Below are 14355 nucleotides of genomic sequence, written 5' to 3' on the forward strand. Positions count from 1 at the left end.
TCCCGTTTCCTTCCGGAGAGGGCCCACATTTTCCCTAGTCTTCCTTTTATCACTGACGTATCTATAGAAGCTTTCGTTGATGCCCTTGACATCCCTGGCCAGATTTAATTCTATCAGGGCTTTGGCTTTCCTAACCTGATCCCTGGCTGTTCAGGTTCTCTGTATTCCTCCCAGGCTTCCTGTCCTTGCTTCTGCCCTCTGTAGGCTTCCTTTTTTGTGTTTGAGTTTGCCCAGGAGCAACTTGTTCATCCATGCAGGCCTCCTGACTTCCCCTTTGTTGGGATGCATCACTCCTGCTCTTGGAGGAGGTGATCCTTGAATAACCACCAGCTGTCTTGGGCCCCTCTTCCCTCCAGGACTTCCTCCCATGGTACTCTACCAAGCAGGTCCCTGAAGAAGTCTGCTCTCCTCAAGCCCAGGGTAGTGAGTTTGCTGTGCACCCTCCTCCTACATAGATCACTGTAACAAACTTACAACTTTTAAGTTTTAGGGTAACAAGAGCTGTCTTAGAAATCTGGAAATTCCTTAAAAAAAAAAAAAAATCATTAAATAACAATATAATACAACTAACCTGATAATCCAGATTTTTCCAGCATTAAATTTAGACACTGAAAAAAGAAACATACGGTGAGACTTGTCTCAATGTATTGGTTGGGAAATAAAAGTTTTCAGCAAATCTACACTAGAATTTTGTAACATAAAAACTTAGTGACTGATTCCTGGTCAATTCCTGAAAACAATATGATTACACAGGCATGGTGTAGTTGAGCTATATATTAAACCCTTCAAGCATGAGGTTGTTCTCAGGCAAGAAGTTTACTATGTCAGGCCCGTCAACTTTTACAAAGTGTTAAAAAGAAATCTGTGCTGTCACTTTGTTGCTTTGCTTGAACAAATTCTGTCTCAGAGTTTGAAGTTGCACCCTTCAGAAGTCGAACTACAAACTCAACACTTTCCAGCCACTACTCAGACGTTGGCACTCGGTGCCAGAAGTCTGGATTGGCAGTACTGAGAACCGCTTCCTTCACTCTGCGCACGGTTCTTCCTGACTCTTCTCACTCCAATTCTGTGCATTCAGAGTTTGATGAGCTACACGGAATTGTGGCAGGCTCTGCCACGATTGCCTATCATGCTGAGGACTGCTGTGTATAAAGGGAATGGCTAGCCAGGCATGAAGCACTCAGGCTGCATTCATCCTTGGGGAAAAGCAAGGATGTCTCTTTGCTGCTTGGTGAAAGATGAAGGCATTCTTCCTGCTGGCCTTTTGGAGCTGAAACGCTGCCTCAGTGTCTCCCGGTGACCTAAGGTGATGCAAGATTATAAGGCAAAGTTCTCCAGGAGCAGCAGACCTGCCCCAGGCATGACAAAAGCTTTTAAAAGCAGCGAGACTTACCTCTTTGACAGAGACAGTCTCTTCCACGACTATCTCCATCTCAGGGCTTGCGTTTTGGTCGCTCCCAACAATAAAATACAAGAAGAGCTAAAAAAAAGCAAGTATAAGCTATCAGAATACATATTTAAGCACGGCAATACTGTGAAATAACAGCCGCTAATACGTGCATACACTAGCTACTGCAAACCTGCCATCAAACAGCACTGAAACTCCTTTGGGCTAAAGCAAACCATGTAAGCCGTACGAACAGAGGAGCACATGCAACTGAGTTATGGCCCTCAGTAGAGCTTCGTTAACCAGCTGTACATGTACTTACCCGCTGCAAACAAGAGATGAAAACTGCTAGCACTCTGATCTTTAGAAATACACAACTGTTTTTTCTTGCATATTTACAACTTGCAGATATGAAGAGCAGTACCTCGCTTTTCTTTATGCTCTTTACAGAAGTACATGCACATCAGAGCACAGAAGATGAATGATAAATGATTTACCATTAGTCATATGAGCTATATTAACTGGCTATGTATACGCTCTTGGCGGGCTGCAACTGAGATAAATGGTGTGAGCCTTTATGCCGATACGTACAAATCTCAGTGTTACCAAACGTTTTTTCCACGCTGTTTACAACCATTGCAGGAGTCAGAAGAGGACTACATGAAATACCGGGAAGTGGGAACAAAGTGTAAAAGCAGCACAAGGCTCTTTTCAGTCACAGTGCTACTATACCTGAGTGGAAGCTGGAGCCTTCCCGTGACACAGCCCTAGCAAGCTTCCCATTTTCAGTTCCGCTTCCTTGACAGTATAATCCTCAGGCACTTCAGGGAGAACAAAAAACAAAGGAGAACATCATAAGCTGCTGCTTCCTGAAAATATCCATTCTATTATGCTGCTCTTTAGAGTAAGATAAAGAGGTTCAGTGACATTTAGAGAACTTCATTTCCACAGCGTTGACGTCAGATCTGTAAGCTTCTTAAGACACAGGCAAAGCCGCATTCCTATAAAGGTTCCTCCCCGCCACCCCTTGACAGAAGAATTTAGGTTGGCAGGGATCTCTGGAGGTTGTCTGGCCCAAACTCCTGCTCAAAGCAGGACCAGCTCTGAAGTCAGATCAGTTCACTCTGGGCTTTTTACAGTACAACTCTGGATACCTCCAGGGACCCCAGGGCTCTGTGTCTATTGTTCGACCACTCCCAGCGTGAATTCCCTTTCAAACTCCCACCAGACTCAGCTGGAATTTCCCTTGCTCAAACTTGGGCCTGCTGCCTCTGATCCTTTCCATATGCATCTCACAATAATCTGGCTCTGCCTTTTCTGTAGGTCCACGTTAAGGGTTAAAGATGGCAATTACACCCAACACTCCCCCATGCCTCTTCCTCTTCAGGCTGGAAAAACCCAGCTTCCCTTCTCTCTCCTACATTCCAGGTCCCAAACCATGCCAGGTGCTCTCCTTTGGACCAGCTTTAGTTTGTAAGGGCTTCCATCTCATGCTGGGGAACCCGCAAAATGGACACAATTCTCCAGACGTCTGACAAACGCTGACTGGAAGGGAACGAATCTCTCCTTGGCTTCCTGGCTGTGTTTTACTAATGCAATATATCAGCAAAATAGCAAAAGGCACAGAAAATGTTCCTCAGCAGGCACAAAGCTGATCCACTCAGTTTCTCACCACTGCCCTGACAACAGCAAAAGCAAAGCCGGTGGTTCTTTTCTGCTGAACACCGGCCATCGGCAACACAGTTATATAGCGACAGGTGCAACTGCACGATCATCTAAATCAAAGAGCAAGCTACAGGATGAATACGTTCCATAAGAGTAAAGGAAGTGGAAATCCACACATTACTCAGTGTGCTCTGTGCACAAGCTGCCTCCTCACAGCAAAGAGGAGCCTGACAAGGCTTCCTCCATCATCACGGGACTCAAATTTGCCACTCAAGCTGTTCTGAAATCCAACCTTGCACACCAATACTCTAACCAATACATTTAGTCCATTTTGTTTCAGCAAATAGAAGTTACAAAGATGTGGAACAATGACTGTTTCCTGGAACAGTGAGAAAGTTGCTCTGTAAATGTATTAAACATGATTCAAAACAAATTATTTAGAGACTTTTCAGTTTATAAAATGAGTATGGTAAACAGAACTCTCTGTTAATTCCCACAGTCTTGAAGCACATGGCCAGTGGTCAATAAACAACGGCAGGTATGCTAATCAGTTTTACTCATTAGGGATGCAAGTAATAAACCCAAGCTGAACGTTTAAGTTTAACTTCTAGCTTTGTATTGGTACTGTTAAACAGTAAAACAGGAAGAAAAAAAAAATCCCACAACTGCTTCAGTTAAGCCTGGAAATTAGTGGAATTACGTGTGTACTTCTCCCAAAGGGAAGCTTAAAGTCTCCCAATTGAACTTCTTACAGAACAATGACTAAATAAATAAGTTTACCTGGAGATAGAAGTTTCCCATTTCCGCTAATAGGTCTAAGACAGCTGTCATTTGCTGTAACAAAAAGGGCAGGAGAGATAGATAATTAATTCAAATAATCTCAAAGAAATTTGGCTCAGAAGTTTAGACAGAGAACATATTTAAGATTAACGGCAAAACCAGCTTTATCTTAGAGGCCTCCTCTGGGGGTACTACATCAAAAGTACAATTACAGAAAGATTCCTAAAGACTTTGTTTTCAGTTTTACCCTTTTACTGAAAGATTACTTTCTCTTTGAAGCTAGCTGTTAACCACACCAGCAAAATACCAGCTAAGTGCTTCCAAAGGTAAAGGTATCAACAAAAGCTTTAAAGAAAGAAAACTGGAGTGTCTTAAAGAAAGGAGTAAGTTTAAAAAAGAATCTTCAATTCTTAGTGTAATAGTTTAGTAAGACAACATGATTATTCCTACACAAACAGCTTCGAAAAATGTATTTTAATCAAAATTTACACTGATATTTTTTTTTAGGCTAGAAAAGTAATAATTTTTTTCAGAATTAGATGAAATTTTAAGTCCTTTGCACCCTCTTTCTTCCAACAGAAAAAAAACCTCCTAACAGCAATGGATTTGCTGTTTTGAGTAGACTGATGCAAAAAGCAGAAAGCTAGCCGGTAAATTCTAACATCAGACCTAAGAGTAAAGCAACCGAACGCTTACCTAGTTCCTCCTCTAGCTGAAGCTCCCGTATTGCTTTCCTTTTGATATCTGACATCACCTAAAAGAAAGCAATATTAACACCTCTAGTACAGAATGCCAGTCCACCAAAGCAGCCTACACTTGAAATGCATCCCAATTATGTTCTTACTCCTGTTAACACTACACACAGCTGAGAAAACATCTCCAACATTATCTTACCAAATATATATAATAAACGTACTGATATTGTATCATATTTGTGGAAATTCTCCTTAAAAACAGTATTCCAAAGAAAAGAAGATGGCATTTAATTTTGGGGATTTATCAAAAGACTAATATTTCACAAACAGTAATTTTGTGAGCAAAACTAAGTAGTTCTTCTTATGTGCTGTAGCAGGGAAGAATTTAAAAGGCAGAAAAGTGACAAGAGAAGCCCACTGCTTGGGGAAAAGCAGCATTTTTTTCCCTATCCTATGCTGAAGGCAAGAAATAATACCTTCCTCCTCTTTAGCTTTTGTTTACCAACATAGCCTCACCAAACATACATTTACAGATGGTCCAAAAAGCAAATTGTTTCGCACCAAAGTAGACGGCACTGGTTTAAGTTACCAGCATCACCGTCTTATTACGCAGCAGTCAAAGCATCCCAGTAACGGTAACTCCAAGCTGCACGCTATTTTCATCACAGAAAAACTTCAGCCCTGAGGCCAAATCCACTCCTCATTAACTGGCCCAAGTGCACTGGCCAAGATTTTGAGGGAAACTTATACCCCCAAACAATCAGACTCCTTACCGTTTCAATCGTGGCAGTAATTTTAATGTGTTTCTCGTCTCCATCCGTTCTGCAGAAGTTTTTCACTTGGAGCCAGCTGATGTCATATGTAAAAGCAGTCAGATTGCCACTTGACACATTCACAAAGCTGTAAAAAATGAGCAGCGCAAAGACGGTCAAAACCAGGAAAACTGCACGTTGTCTGGGTTAGATCCCTACTGCCCAAAGCTCTGAAAGAAACCGGTAACACCTGGGTCGTTAATAGCAACGGCATGGCACAGAGTAAGAGTCTGAGGCCTCGGGGAGCATCCAGGCACCTCTGAAATATGTTTTGGTAACTGGCCTTCGATGGGACTTGCGTTTCTGAAACCACTTCAGAGTCTAAGTCACTTTCTGAGGCTGGATTTAAGGCTTCTGGAAAAAAATACTGTAAAAGCACACCTAGTCATAACCAAAATATGACATTTTCTCTGTGTCTCTGCTACTGTATATAAACACAGAAACACTTCTTGGTGAAGAACCCTCTCGCTGCTTGATTTAATCTCAATTTTTCAGTACTCTTTCAACTAGGAAGTCAGAATTTGTGTCACAAGTACGTATACACGTGTCTGAAAACAGGAACCTAACCTCAGGGCTACACACTGGGAAGCGAAACGAGACCAGAAATTTGCCCCTGACAACTTTAGATTCAACTGGGAGATTCAGCACAGCTGCATTTTCTTCTGATACTGCTCTGTTCTCTCATCCCGCCAAGTCCCTCGGAGAACCACGCAGAACTCAAACCTCAGGGATTCAGGATATGCTAAAGATGTGCCAGCACACTGGGCACAAGCTGTTCTCGCTAGGTTTTTCCCTTTACCAGTGCAAGTCAAAGGATGCGACTGCATCCGCACGTCAAGAGCAAAGTAATATCTAATTGTTCGTAAGTATCTGATCCCCAAAATTAAAGATTATGTTACCTTGAATTAAAAAGCTTAAAGTGACAGTTAGTTAAAAAAAAGTGCATGTGTATACATATAGATAACATAATTTTAACTAAACAGATTTTGCTAAAATTGCTTTTTTGTTTTGGTTAAACTTGTTATCAAAATGGTTACCTCTGGTCATGGCTGTCTAAGATTAGTACTGAGCACCCATCCGTCAGACCAACGCTTTTGACTGTTTCCTTCATATCTTCTTCACGGAAAACTTCCCAGTTCTTGGCTTCTTTATCCAGTCCTGAGCCATTCTTTAGAATGATTCCTCCTGACGGCGCTAAGGCTGTGTGCAGATCAGCCACTTTCGTGCTGCATGAAAAGACGTGCTGTGATTCTGTGAAATGCTGACCCTTCCCTCCTTCGTTATATTCTGCTAAACGAAGAACATTTATGACCACAGGTTCGTGATCGGGGCCTGTCATCACTTTTGTACCACCAACCTGAAGGAAAGAATGCAAGATTTATGCAGCGATGATCAATAAAACACAGAAAAGACTGGACGGCAATGAATGACAACAATAAAATTATCAAGACAAAAAGATGGACCCTCTCTCCTTGTTAGAAATAAACCACCTTTGACCAAATGCCTACTGAACAAATAATTAGAGTAACTCCAAAGTGTTGGGAAGAGAAAACATAACTGAGGTCTGTCCCGCGTCTCCACACATAGTAAATATATCAGTTAACAGCAGCTGGGAAACCAGCGAACACTTTGTCTCCATCAGATTAAGAACAGAGGAACTGAGCCCCTCAGGATATTAAAGAACTACCCAAAAGTGTGACTGAGGCAGATCAAAAGAGTTAGATTTTAAAAATCTGGCCTTTCTGATATTCATGCTAGGCAAAGAACATAGTTCCGTGAACTAGGCAATTTAATCACACAGGAAACCGGAGTAGTGAAGACCATACCAAAAATAAAACCAAGACAAGAACAACTCTGTTACTAGCTGTTTTCTTTTGGTTTTGTGGGGGTTTTTTTGATAAATCGGAAAGAAAATGCATATTTTTACAACAAAAAAATCTTTTAAGAAGTAAAAGATTATTCCATTACAGAGATGGAATAAAATGCTGTGCTACGTAACCACTGAGGCAAGCATCTCAAAGTTAAGCAGAAGTCTTAATATTAAAAGGAAAGTGCAACACTAGAAAAACAGCACAGTATTTCAGGGTGACCATACACAAATGTAGTCATTGACAGGTCTAATTTTGTATGTGGAATGATTTGCTACAGGACAGAAGGTTTTGTTATTGCATTACTAGCAACCAATCTCCTTCCAAGAGCCATCAGATGTTTTCGGAATACACTTCAATGTCACTGGCATTGGAGATCTACAGGCACCTATCAATCTGACCATGGCGCATTCTGCATTGTTTAATTCTATTTATAGTTTTCTCAAGCAGCACACTGTACATCGCTCGAGGTACGCTGACAAGCTGTAAGAACACAGCATCCTAGATGCTGAAGCAGTGTCCCCAAAGCCAACATTGGTATGTCAGCAGCACATCCCGCAGGACACATCAACAGTTCCAAAACTGTGTCTGGAGATTGCACCTTATCTCTTCAGAACCGTCAAGGAATGAGGGTATTTGGTTCTTTTACCTCTTTCCCATTCCACACAAAGAGGTCTGCTCCATCAGCCAGCCCGATGCCATCCAGTGTCAGCTCATCTCCTAAAAATGAACAAATCATCAAGTTCTTCCCCTCCGGCAAAACAGAGAAGCAGGGTCAGCTGGTAAACCGAAATACGCTGGCACATCCTACTCTGGCTCAAGTCTATCTCTACAAAAACTGCTGTGCGATCAGCACTTACAGGGGGTAAGTTCAGGTTGCTCTTGCTACGTGAGCGAACCCAAGCAGGTGCATACCCCTATAGCAGCCTCACTGAGTACAGAGAGCCGCAGCACGAAGGTTTCAATTCAGTTTCCCTTGCAAACCGAGGCCCAGGTCAGCACTTGGCAAAGCTGCTCGGTCAGGATTATCTACGTGACATTTAACAGTGAATTGATAGATTTAAAACAAAAAGGCTGGATTTAATAAACGAGCTACGTACTGTACGTTCCAAGCCTGTTCTCTGCAATACTAATGCCCACGCTGCAGTTTCTTTTACCTTCCTATTGTAAATCAAATTTGGATTTTTTTACAAGTTGTTGTCATTTAAAGAACTGTACTAGCAGCTGGAAGAATATTTACATATTTAATAGCTATGAGTGCCTCTCTGTTTTGATGTCAACATCATGGAACATTGAGTTATGTTCCGGTAGAACCCTGAATTTCTGAAACAGGCCACAAAGACCATAAAATTTAAAAATGGCTAAGTCAGCCTTCAAAGACAAACACCTAGAATTGCATAACGGTGCAAAGCTGGAGACAGAACTCATGATTTTAAAATACCAAGGTACTCTTAATAAATTAATGCAATGTAAGCCTTTTTCTTTACAAAATTCCTACTTCAGCTTAAGTCTAACCTACATTTTTCTTTCATGTCACCCTGGCTACTCTCTTCTATCCTCTCCTCTACTGACTAGGTAAACACTACGAAAACAAACATTCATCAGCAAATCAAGGTCAAAATACAGATGGATATATTTTTGTCAGCAAACGTGTTTAACTTGCACAAGATCTGCAGTCTTACTGCACTTCACAAAAAAGATTACATACGAAGGTCTCAAAACCCCTCATTTCACTTAGAAGAGGGTCCTACATAATAGCAGTGGACTTGCATGTAAGTTTGAGTTTGAAGAGCATTCAGTAACACACTTCTCCGAGATGTTTTACATATGAAATCCTCGCTGTCTGCAGTAAATACAACACATAAATAATGCGGAAACAATGTATGTAGTAGTCTTACCATCAAGTATCTGGTAAAGATGCAGTCCTGCTGGTAAAGACTTGGCAACACTGAGAATCATGTCTCCTTCCCAAGACTCCAACATCTGATTGGGAAGAATAAAAAAGTAAGTTTATATAAAACAGCAGCAACAACTCACATCACTCAAAATTACAACTTTGCTGAAAGCTGTTACAGCCTGGCAGCCAAGCTCGCTTTGACACTTAGATCGCCGATATTTATTTCGACAAGTCCAATAACACAGAAAACAGACAAGCATTTAGGACTTGGCCTGTCAGACTAGTCATCAGACAGACGAAAACAGTTTCAACTGGATGCCAACCAAAGGTTGTGAGGTACAGGAAAAGCAAACAGTGTTTCCTGACATTAAGTTAGCTTTGATTTAGATCTCTATAAAAAAAGCGTTTTACAAAATATCATATTCCTTTAATGTAGTAGAGAATAAATGCAACTATACTACATTCAATGTTTAAGCTAAATATTTAACTATTTTTTTCCTAAACTACATTGATTATTTCCTGTTAAGGCCAGCTAGCTCACTGAAAATACGGACAAATCTGTCATAAACTGAAATGTTAAGAGTAAGCCTGGAGTTCTGCAAAGCATCAATCCATGCTGATGTACACGCTGCCCAAATATAAATAATTAGCTTACAAGAGCTTTAAAGTCTACACAACTCAAATTTCATCAATTTCATGGTTTCTTCAATACTTTGAGAACCAATGTTTCCTTCTGTGCGAACCCATATAATTTTTAGCCTCCCGAAACTACATTAACTGTTGAAAATTTCTCAAAGTTAAAACTGCGGCATAAATACACATGTAAATGTTGTTGCAGCTCAAGTAAAAACAAAGTGTTTGAGTTCATTTAATATAGCAAATACCTGGAATACCGACTGTCGAAGGTCTCCTAGCGTTTTTCTTCTATCAATAGTCAAATCCACGACACTCTCTTTCCAAGTAAGTGAAGGATGCAAAGCCCCATTGTGAAATTTATAACATGAGCTCAAATGGAGATGTAAATCAATGCCATTGTTTGCCGAGTCACATTCCGCTCTTTGAAAGAATGACACAATAATAAACCGGTGAATTTAGCACTGACAAACGGCTAGCTTATCTCAGAGATGCTTCTGTGCGGTTGTCCTGGAACCGATACCCTCATGACTAAATTCACTGTCACGTTCCCCCCTCCATCAAGGGGTATGCAAAGAGGCGGTCAAAGATGCCAGCGATTTACACGGTGTGCAACGCAGAGCTAGCGTAGACATCCTCCTCACAAGCACTGTGTTCTGTGTGTTTCTACACTTGCTTCTAACTTTGCTAAACAGAATGACAAGTTTTATCTCCAGGGATGTGGAGATTATAGGTTTGTTGGTTTTGGTTTTTCCCCCCCCCTCAGGCTGTGTTGCAGATCGGTACTCTCTGTTGAAATGCAGAGGCAGAAAAACTGCATGGAAACTGAGTCAGGACAGACACAGCCATGCCTTCCTCCTTCATACCTGTATCCAGTTCTAGTAGCTGAATGTAGCAGCAAATACACCATTTAAAAAAAAAATCAAGGAGTGAAATTTGCACAGGACTGAGATATCACACAAGTCTTGTGTCTGTATTTTGATAGCTTAACTGTGATTCAGGTGTATCATCAGTTCTGGGTGTTCCTCAACCGAAGGAAAAGTTTCAACCAACCTGAATACCTCCATGTTTCTGGCAAAAGATACCGTTTATCTGTTGTTTCACAGCAAAGCAAGTCATTCCCCCTTCTCCCAGTGGAGAACGCCCTCGATAAACACAATTAAGATAAAGTATTCCGTTCTCCTTCCAGAATTGCACTGATTTTCACAAAAAAAAAAGGGACAATTTTAAACTGTAAGTTTCCCTTGAAATTCTGTAGAATGCCTAGTTACGCTATTAACAGGGCAGCAGGGAACCAGTAAAGGCGGAATCTGGACATACAAGTTGTATTCCTCGATTAACCTCTATGACACTGAATCATTTTAGTATCTGGCTCTACTCAATGAGTTTCTTTCGTTTTACACCACTTTGGAGATCTGCAGATTAAGAATGCTGTTTAAGAGATCGGTACAGTTACATTAATATACCTCTTTTTTTGCAGCTCAGTATTAGCAGCATTCATTTCATTCAGAAGGTGTTCAGGAATTTGGTACCTTGGATTTCCTCGCGCTGCAACAAATAATATAGGCTAGTTTGGCCTCAGCTGCTTAAAATGTGTTTTGGCAAACAAGAAAAGTGATCAAGTTGAGACATTACAGTAAGGTAATCATTGAAAATTCAGAGCAATAACGTTGCATCCTTTCGTAATAAGAGAAAATTAAACTGCAAGATGATACAAAGAACAAACAAGCGCTTTTACTTCTTCCCATCAATCTTTCCCTAAGGGAAACAGATACATGAATGCCGTTAACAACAACTTTTATTTGTTTCAGTAGGAGATGTTTTGCTAGTATTTGTCAAGCGTACTAGAAAAAAGTTAGTGTCAGCTATAGCCAATTAACTGGTCACTACCTCCTTGGAGGTAACCTCCTTGTATCCTCAGTTAACCCTTTTTTCAAATGATCACTAGAGGGACAACTGTATCTTCAATTCTTCGAAAGGGCAGAAATACCCAAGAGCCTTTACCCTTCAGAACATAAACTGCCAATGAAGGAAGCCCCCAGCATATCAAGATGAGCTCTGTGTACCTTCAGGTGGTCTCTTTAACTCAGACTTTCGATAAAACAGCATGTAGGCACTCTCTTTACCCTGAAATTGTTTCTCAATATCCTTCTCCTTGATGGGCTGGACTTTTGAATCATTCAGATCAAACCAATGGCAACCAGCAGAACCATCCCTTAGCCTGGTAGGGTTTTTTTCTGAATTCCACTGGACATCGTTCTTCTGAGGAGAGCTTTGGAAATCTTGGCCTTGAGAATCCGACTTAAACGGGAGCTTGTGTTTTTCCTTCAGACCAACCTTATTTTCATCAGGACTGAACTGAAATATCTGAGGATGATTCTGCAAATACTGAAAGGAAAGCAAGGACAAGATGAAGAAGATACCCAGCTTTTAAATATAGCTCTTGAGCTCAATTCTGGTCTGCAGAGCTGTATCTTACCCAAATTAATGCTGCCCATTGTGGCATCTCAAGAACTTAAAGCCTACTCATTCAGTATCACCCAGCTTATCCACCCTGTTCTCTACTTTAATTTTAGCAGCACACAGATACTGCAGAGAAGCTGAGTGTCCAAACGACACAAACCAAGGCTGTGGCTCTACAGAGATGGAGGCAGGGGGCTGAACACCAATCACCCTCCAATCCCCCTCCCAAAACAACAAAAAACATCCCACTCCCTCAAAAAGTAAAACCCAAATAAAAAACAAGCCCCCAAAAACTGAATTTCAGTTTCAATTACAATCAAAAACTCATTGGATAGTTCAAAAACCGTAAGACAATGTACAGTTATTTCAATAAGGCAAGTATTGCACTGATTAATGTGCTTTTGGTGTAGATCAGCACTTGTGAAGAGTCAGCTTTGGTAATGTTCACAACAGCACTCAAACTCTGAAGTGGTTAATACTGGGTAGCTCACAACTTGTTTCTACCATTTCCCTGTCAAAGTCAGAAAAGCACCTACCTCCGCAGAAGACTAACATTCAGATTTCACAACTACCTTTAAATGATCATTGTGAAACCTGCATTGTTAGGTCCATTCAAAAAACACAGTCCAACATGAATTTTCCACGTATCTATAACACAAATGCTAAAGTATTTTCCTTAAAGCATTTAAAAAATACAATAACCAATTGAACAAAGACAAGATTTTACTGCAAGTGTTAATTTTACAGATATGCTCTAACCAACCAAAGAGTGGCATACATTTCCAAAACCTCATTTCTGTTACAACTGTGAAGAGGTAATGTATTTCTTCTTTAATTCTCATCACTGCTGCTGGTTTCAAGTGGTAGTATTGCTGGTGCAGCTTGATCCATAGACACAAGGTTCAGTACATAAGGTTGTTTTTTTTTTTTTTATAGGCCAACCATATAGATGGAAAAAAAAGACACAAGCTTTCAGGCAGACAATCTCCTGAGAATCTTGTCCGCGTTCCCCAATCTACTAATTTATCTTACAAACCCCCCTTACGCATGCTCTATCCTGCTAGCCCAAGGGCCAATATTTTAAATTATCATCCCTATCCTGCTAGCCCAAGGGCCAATATTTTAAATTATCATCCCATTGACTATTCATATAAATGCAAAGTTATCTTAACAGTAAAAACCAAACTAGCATACGTGCATATTACCTTTCGTAACGGTCCATATTGTTTTCGGTATTTCTTATTCCAGGATACTCCTTTTTCCTCCAATAATTTCTGCCCTAATTGATCCACGGGAATTTGTTTAGATTCTTCCTACAGAGAAATTAAAAACTAGGATAATGAAGGCTACAAAGAAGCCAATTCTGAAGTGCTTAAGTCATTCCTGTTTGTTAATAAGGCAAAGTAACATTGCCTTTCACAACAGCTTCAGTAAGCCACTTAAGAAATACTCAAAGAGGGCCCTTTTCTGTACGGAAAGTCACTATTAGTATTAAAGTCAGGTTAATTTACAAGTTTTATATGCTTCACAAGAAGTTCAGAAGAGTTCTGTACGCTTAAACCTGCCCACTCTTGCATACACTAACCCCTTCTTCTAGGTTCCCTAATATCAAAATCGAAGCAATAAACTCCTTACATACCATACCTCTGCTAAAATCCCTTTTAAGACTGCCAACGGATTTTCTATTTCTTTGGCATTTTCAATATCTCTTAAAGCCTTATCTTCAATCAGCCTATCTTCTTCTTCCTGTATAAGAAAAATAAGACTCACAAATACTGTTGTTTCACAAACCACTAGCAGTTTTCGATTATAGTCTGTACTAACATTAGCATGCACAATTTAGAAGTGTGAAGGAAGTTCTGATAAGCTGCCTCTGCCACCTGCTACAGACTGTATACTGTCATACAGATTATCTTTTTTTTTTTTTTAATTTTTTTTTTTTTGCATTATTTACAAACAACCAGCATCATACGTGAAAATGACTGTGCCGGTCTTGAGCAAATATAGTAATTCATTTGGGGAAAAAAAAAGTGAGCCCGGTAAAGTGAGATAGTTCAGCAGATTGGAATTTTGCTACAAAATCTTGATTGAGATGGTACACTGTGGAGAACCAGCCTTCTCAATGAGGCAAGAGACCAACTGCCTCACAAAAATA

At 40.4% G+C, this 14355-nt stretch overlaps 1 protein-coding gene across 7 annotated transcripts in view; it reads right to left on the reverse strand.

Moving 5' to 3' along the window:
* The window catches only part of USP40 (ubiquitin specific peptidase 40), a 38909-nt gene that overhangs the window by 13158 nt on the left and 11396 nt on the right, over positions 1–14355 (reverse strand). For all 7 annotated transcript variants that reach the window (XM_075755882.1, XM_075755881.1, XM_075755883.1 and 4 more), the window contains 14 exons: positions 13845–13946; positions 13406–13513; positions 11804–12125; positions 11204–11285; positions 9989–10160; positions 9106–9190; positions 7857–7927; positions 6377–6696; positions 5301–5427; positions 4529–4586; positions 3833–3886; positions 2120–2208; positions 1394–1480; positions 572–608 (listed from right to left, as the gene is read on the reverse strand). In XM_075755882.1, the coding sequence (XP_075611997.1) occupies positions 572–608; positions 1394–1480; positions 2120–2208; positions 3833–3886; positions 4529–4586; positions 5301–5427; positions 6377–6696; positions 7857–7927; positions 9106–9190; positions 9989–10160; positions 11204–11285; positions 11804–12125; positions 13406–13513; positions 13845–13946 (1714 nt within the window). The remainder of the gene's footprint in view (positions 1–571; positions 609–1393; positions 1481–2119; positions 2209–3832; positions 3887–4528; positions 4587–5300; positions 5428–6376; positions 6697–7856; positions 7928–9105; positions 9191–9988; positions 10161–11203; positions 11286–11803; positions 12126–13405; positions 13514–13844; positions 13947–14355) is intronic.

Source organism: Balearica regulorum, chromosome 6 (assembly GCF_011004875.1).
Source record: "Balearica regulorum gibbericeps isolate bBalReg1 chromosome 6, bBalReg1.pri, whole genome shotgun sequence".
Classification (NCBI taxonomy): domain Eukaryota; kingdom Metazoa; phylum Chordata; class Aves; order Gruiformes; family Gruidae; genus Balearica; species Balearica regulorum.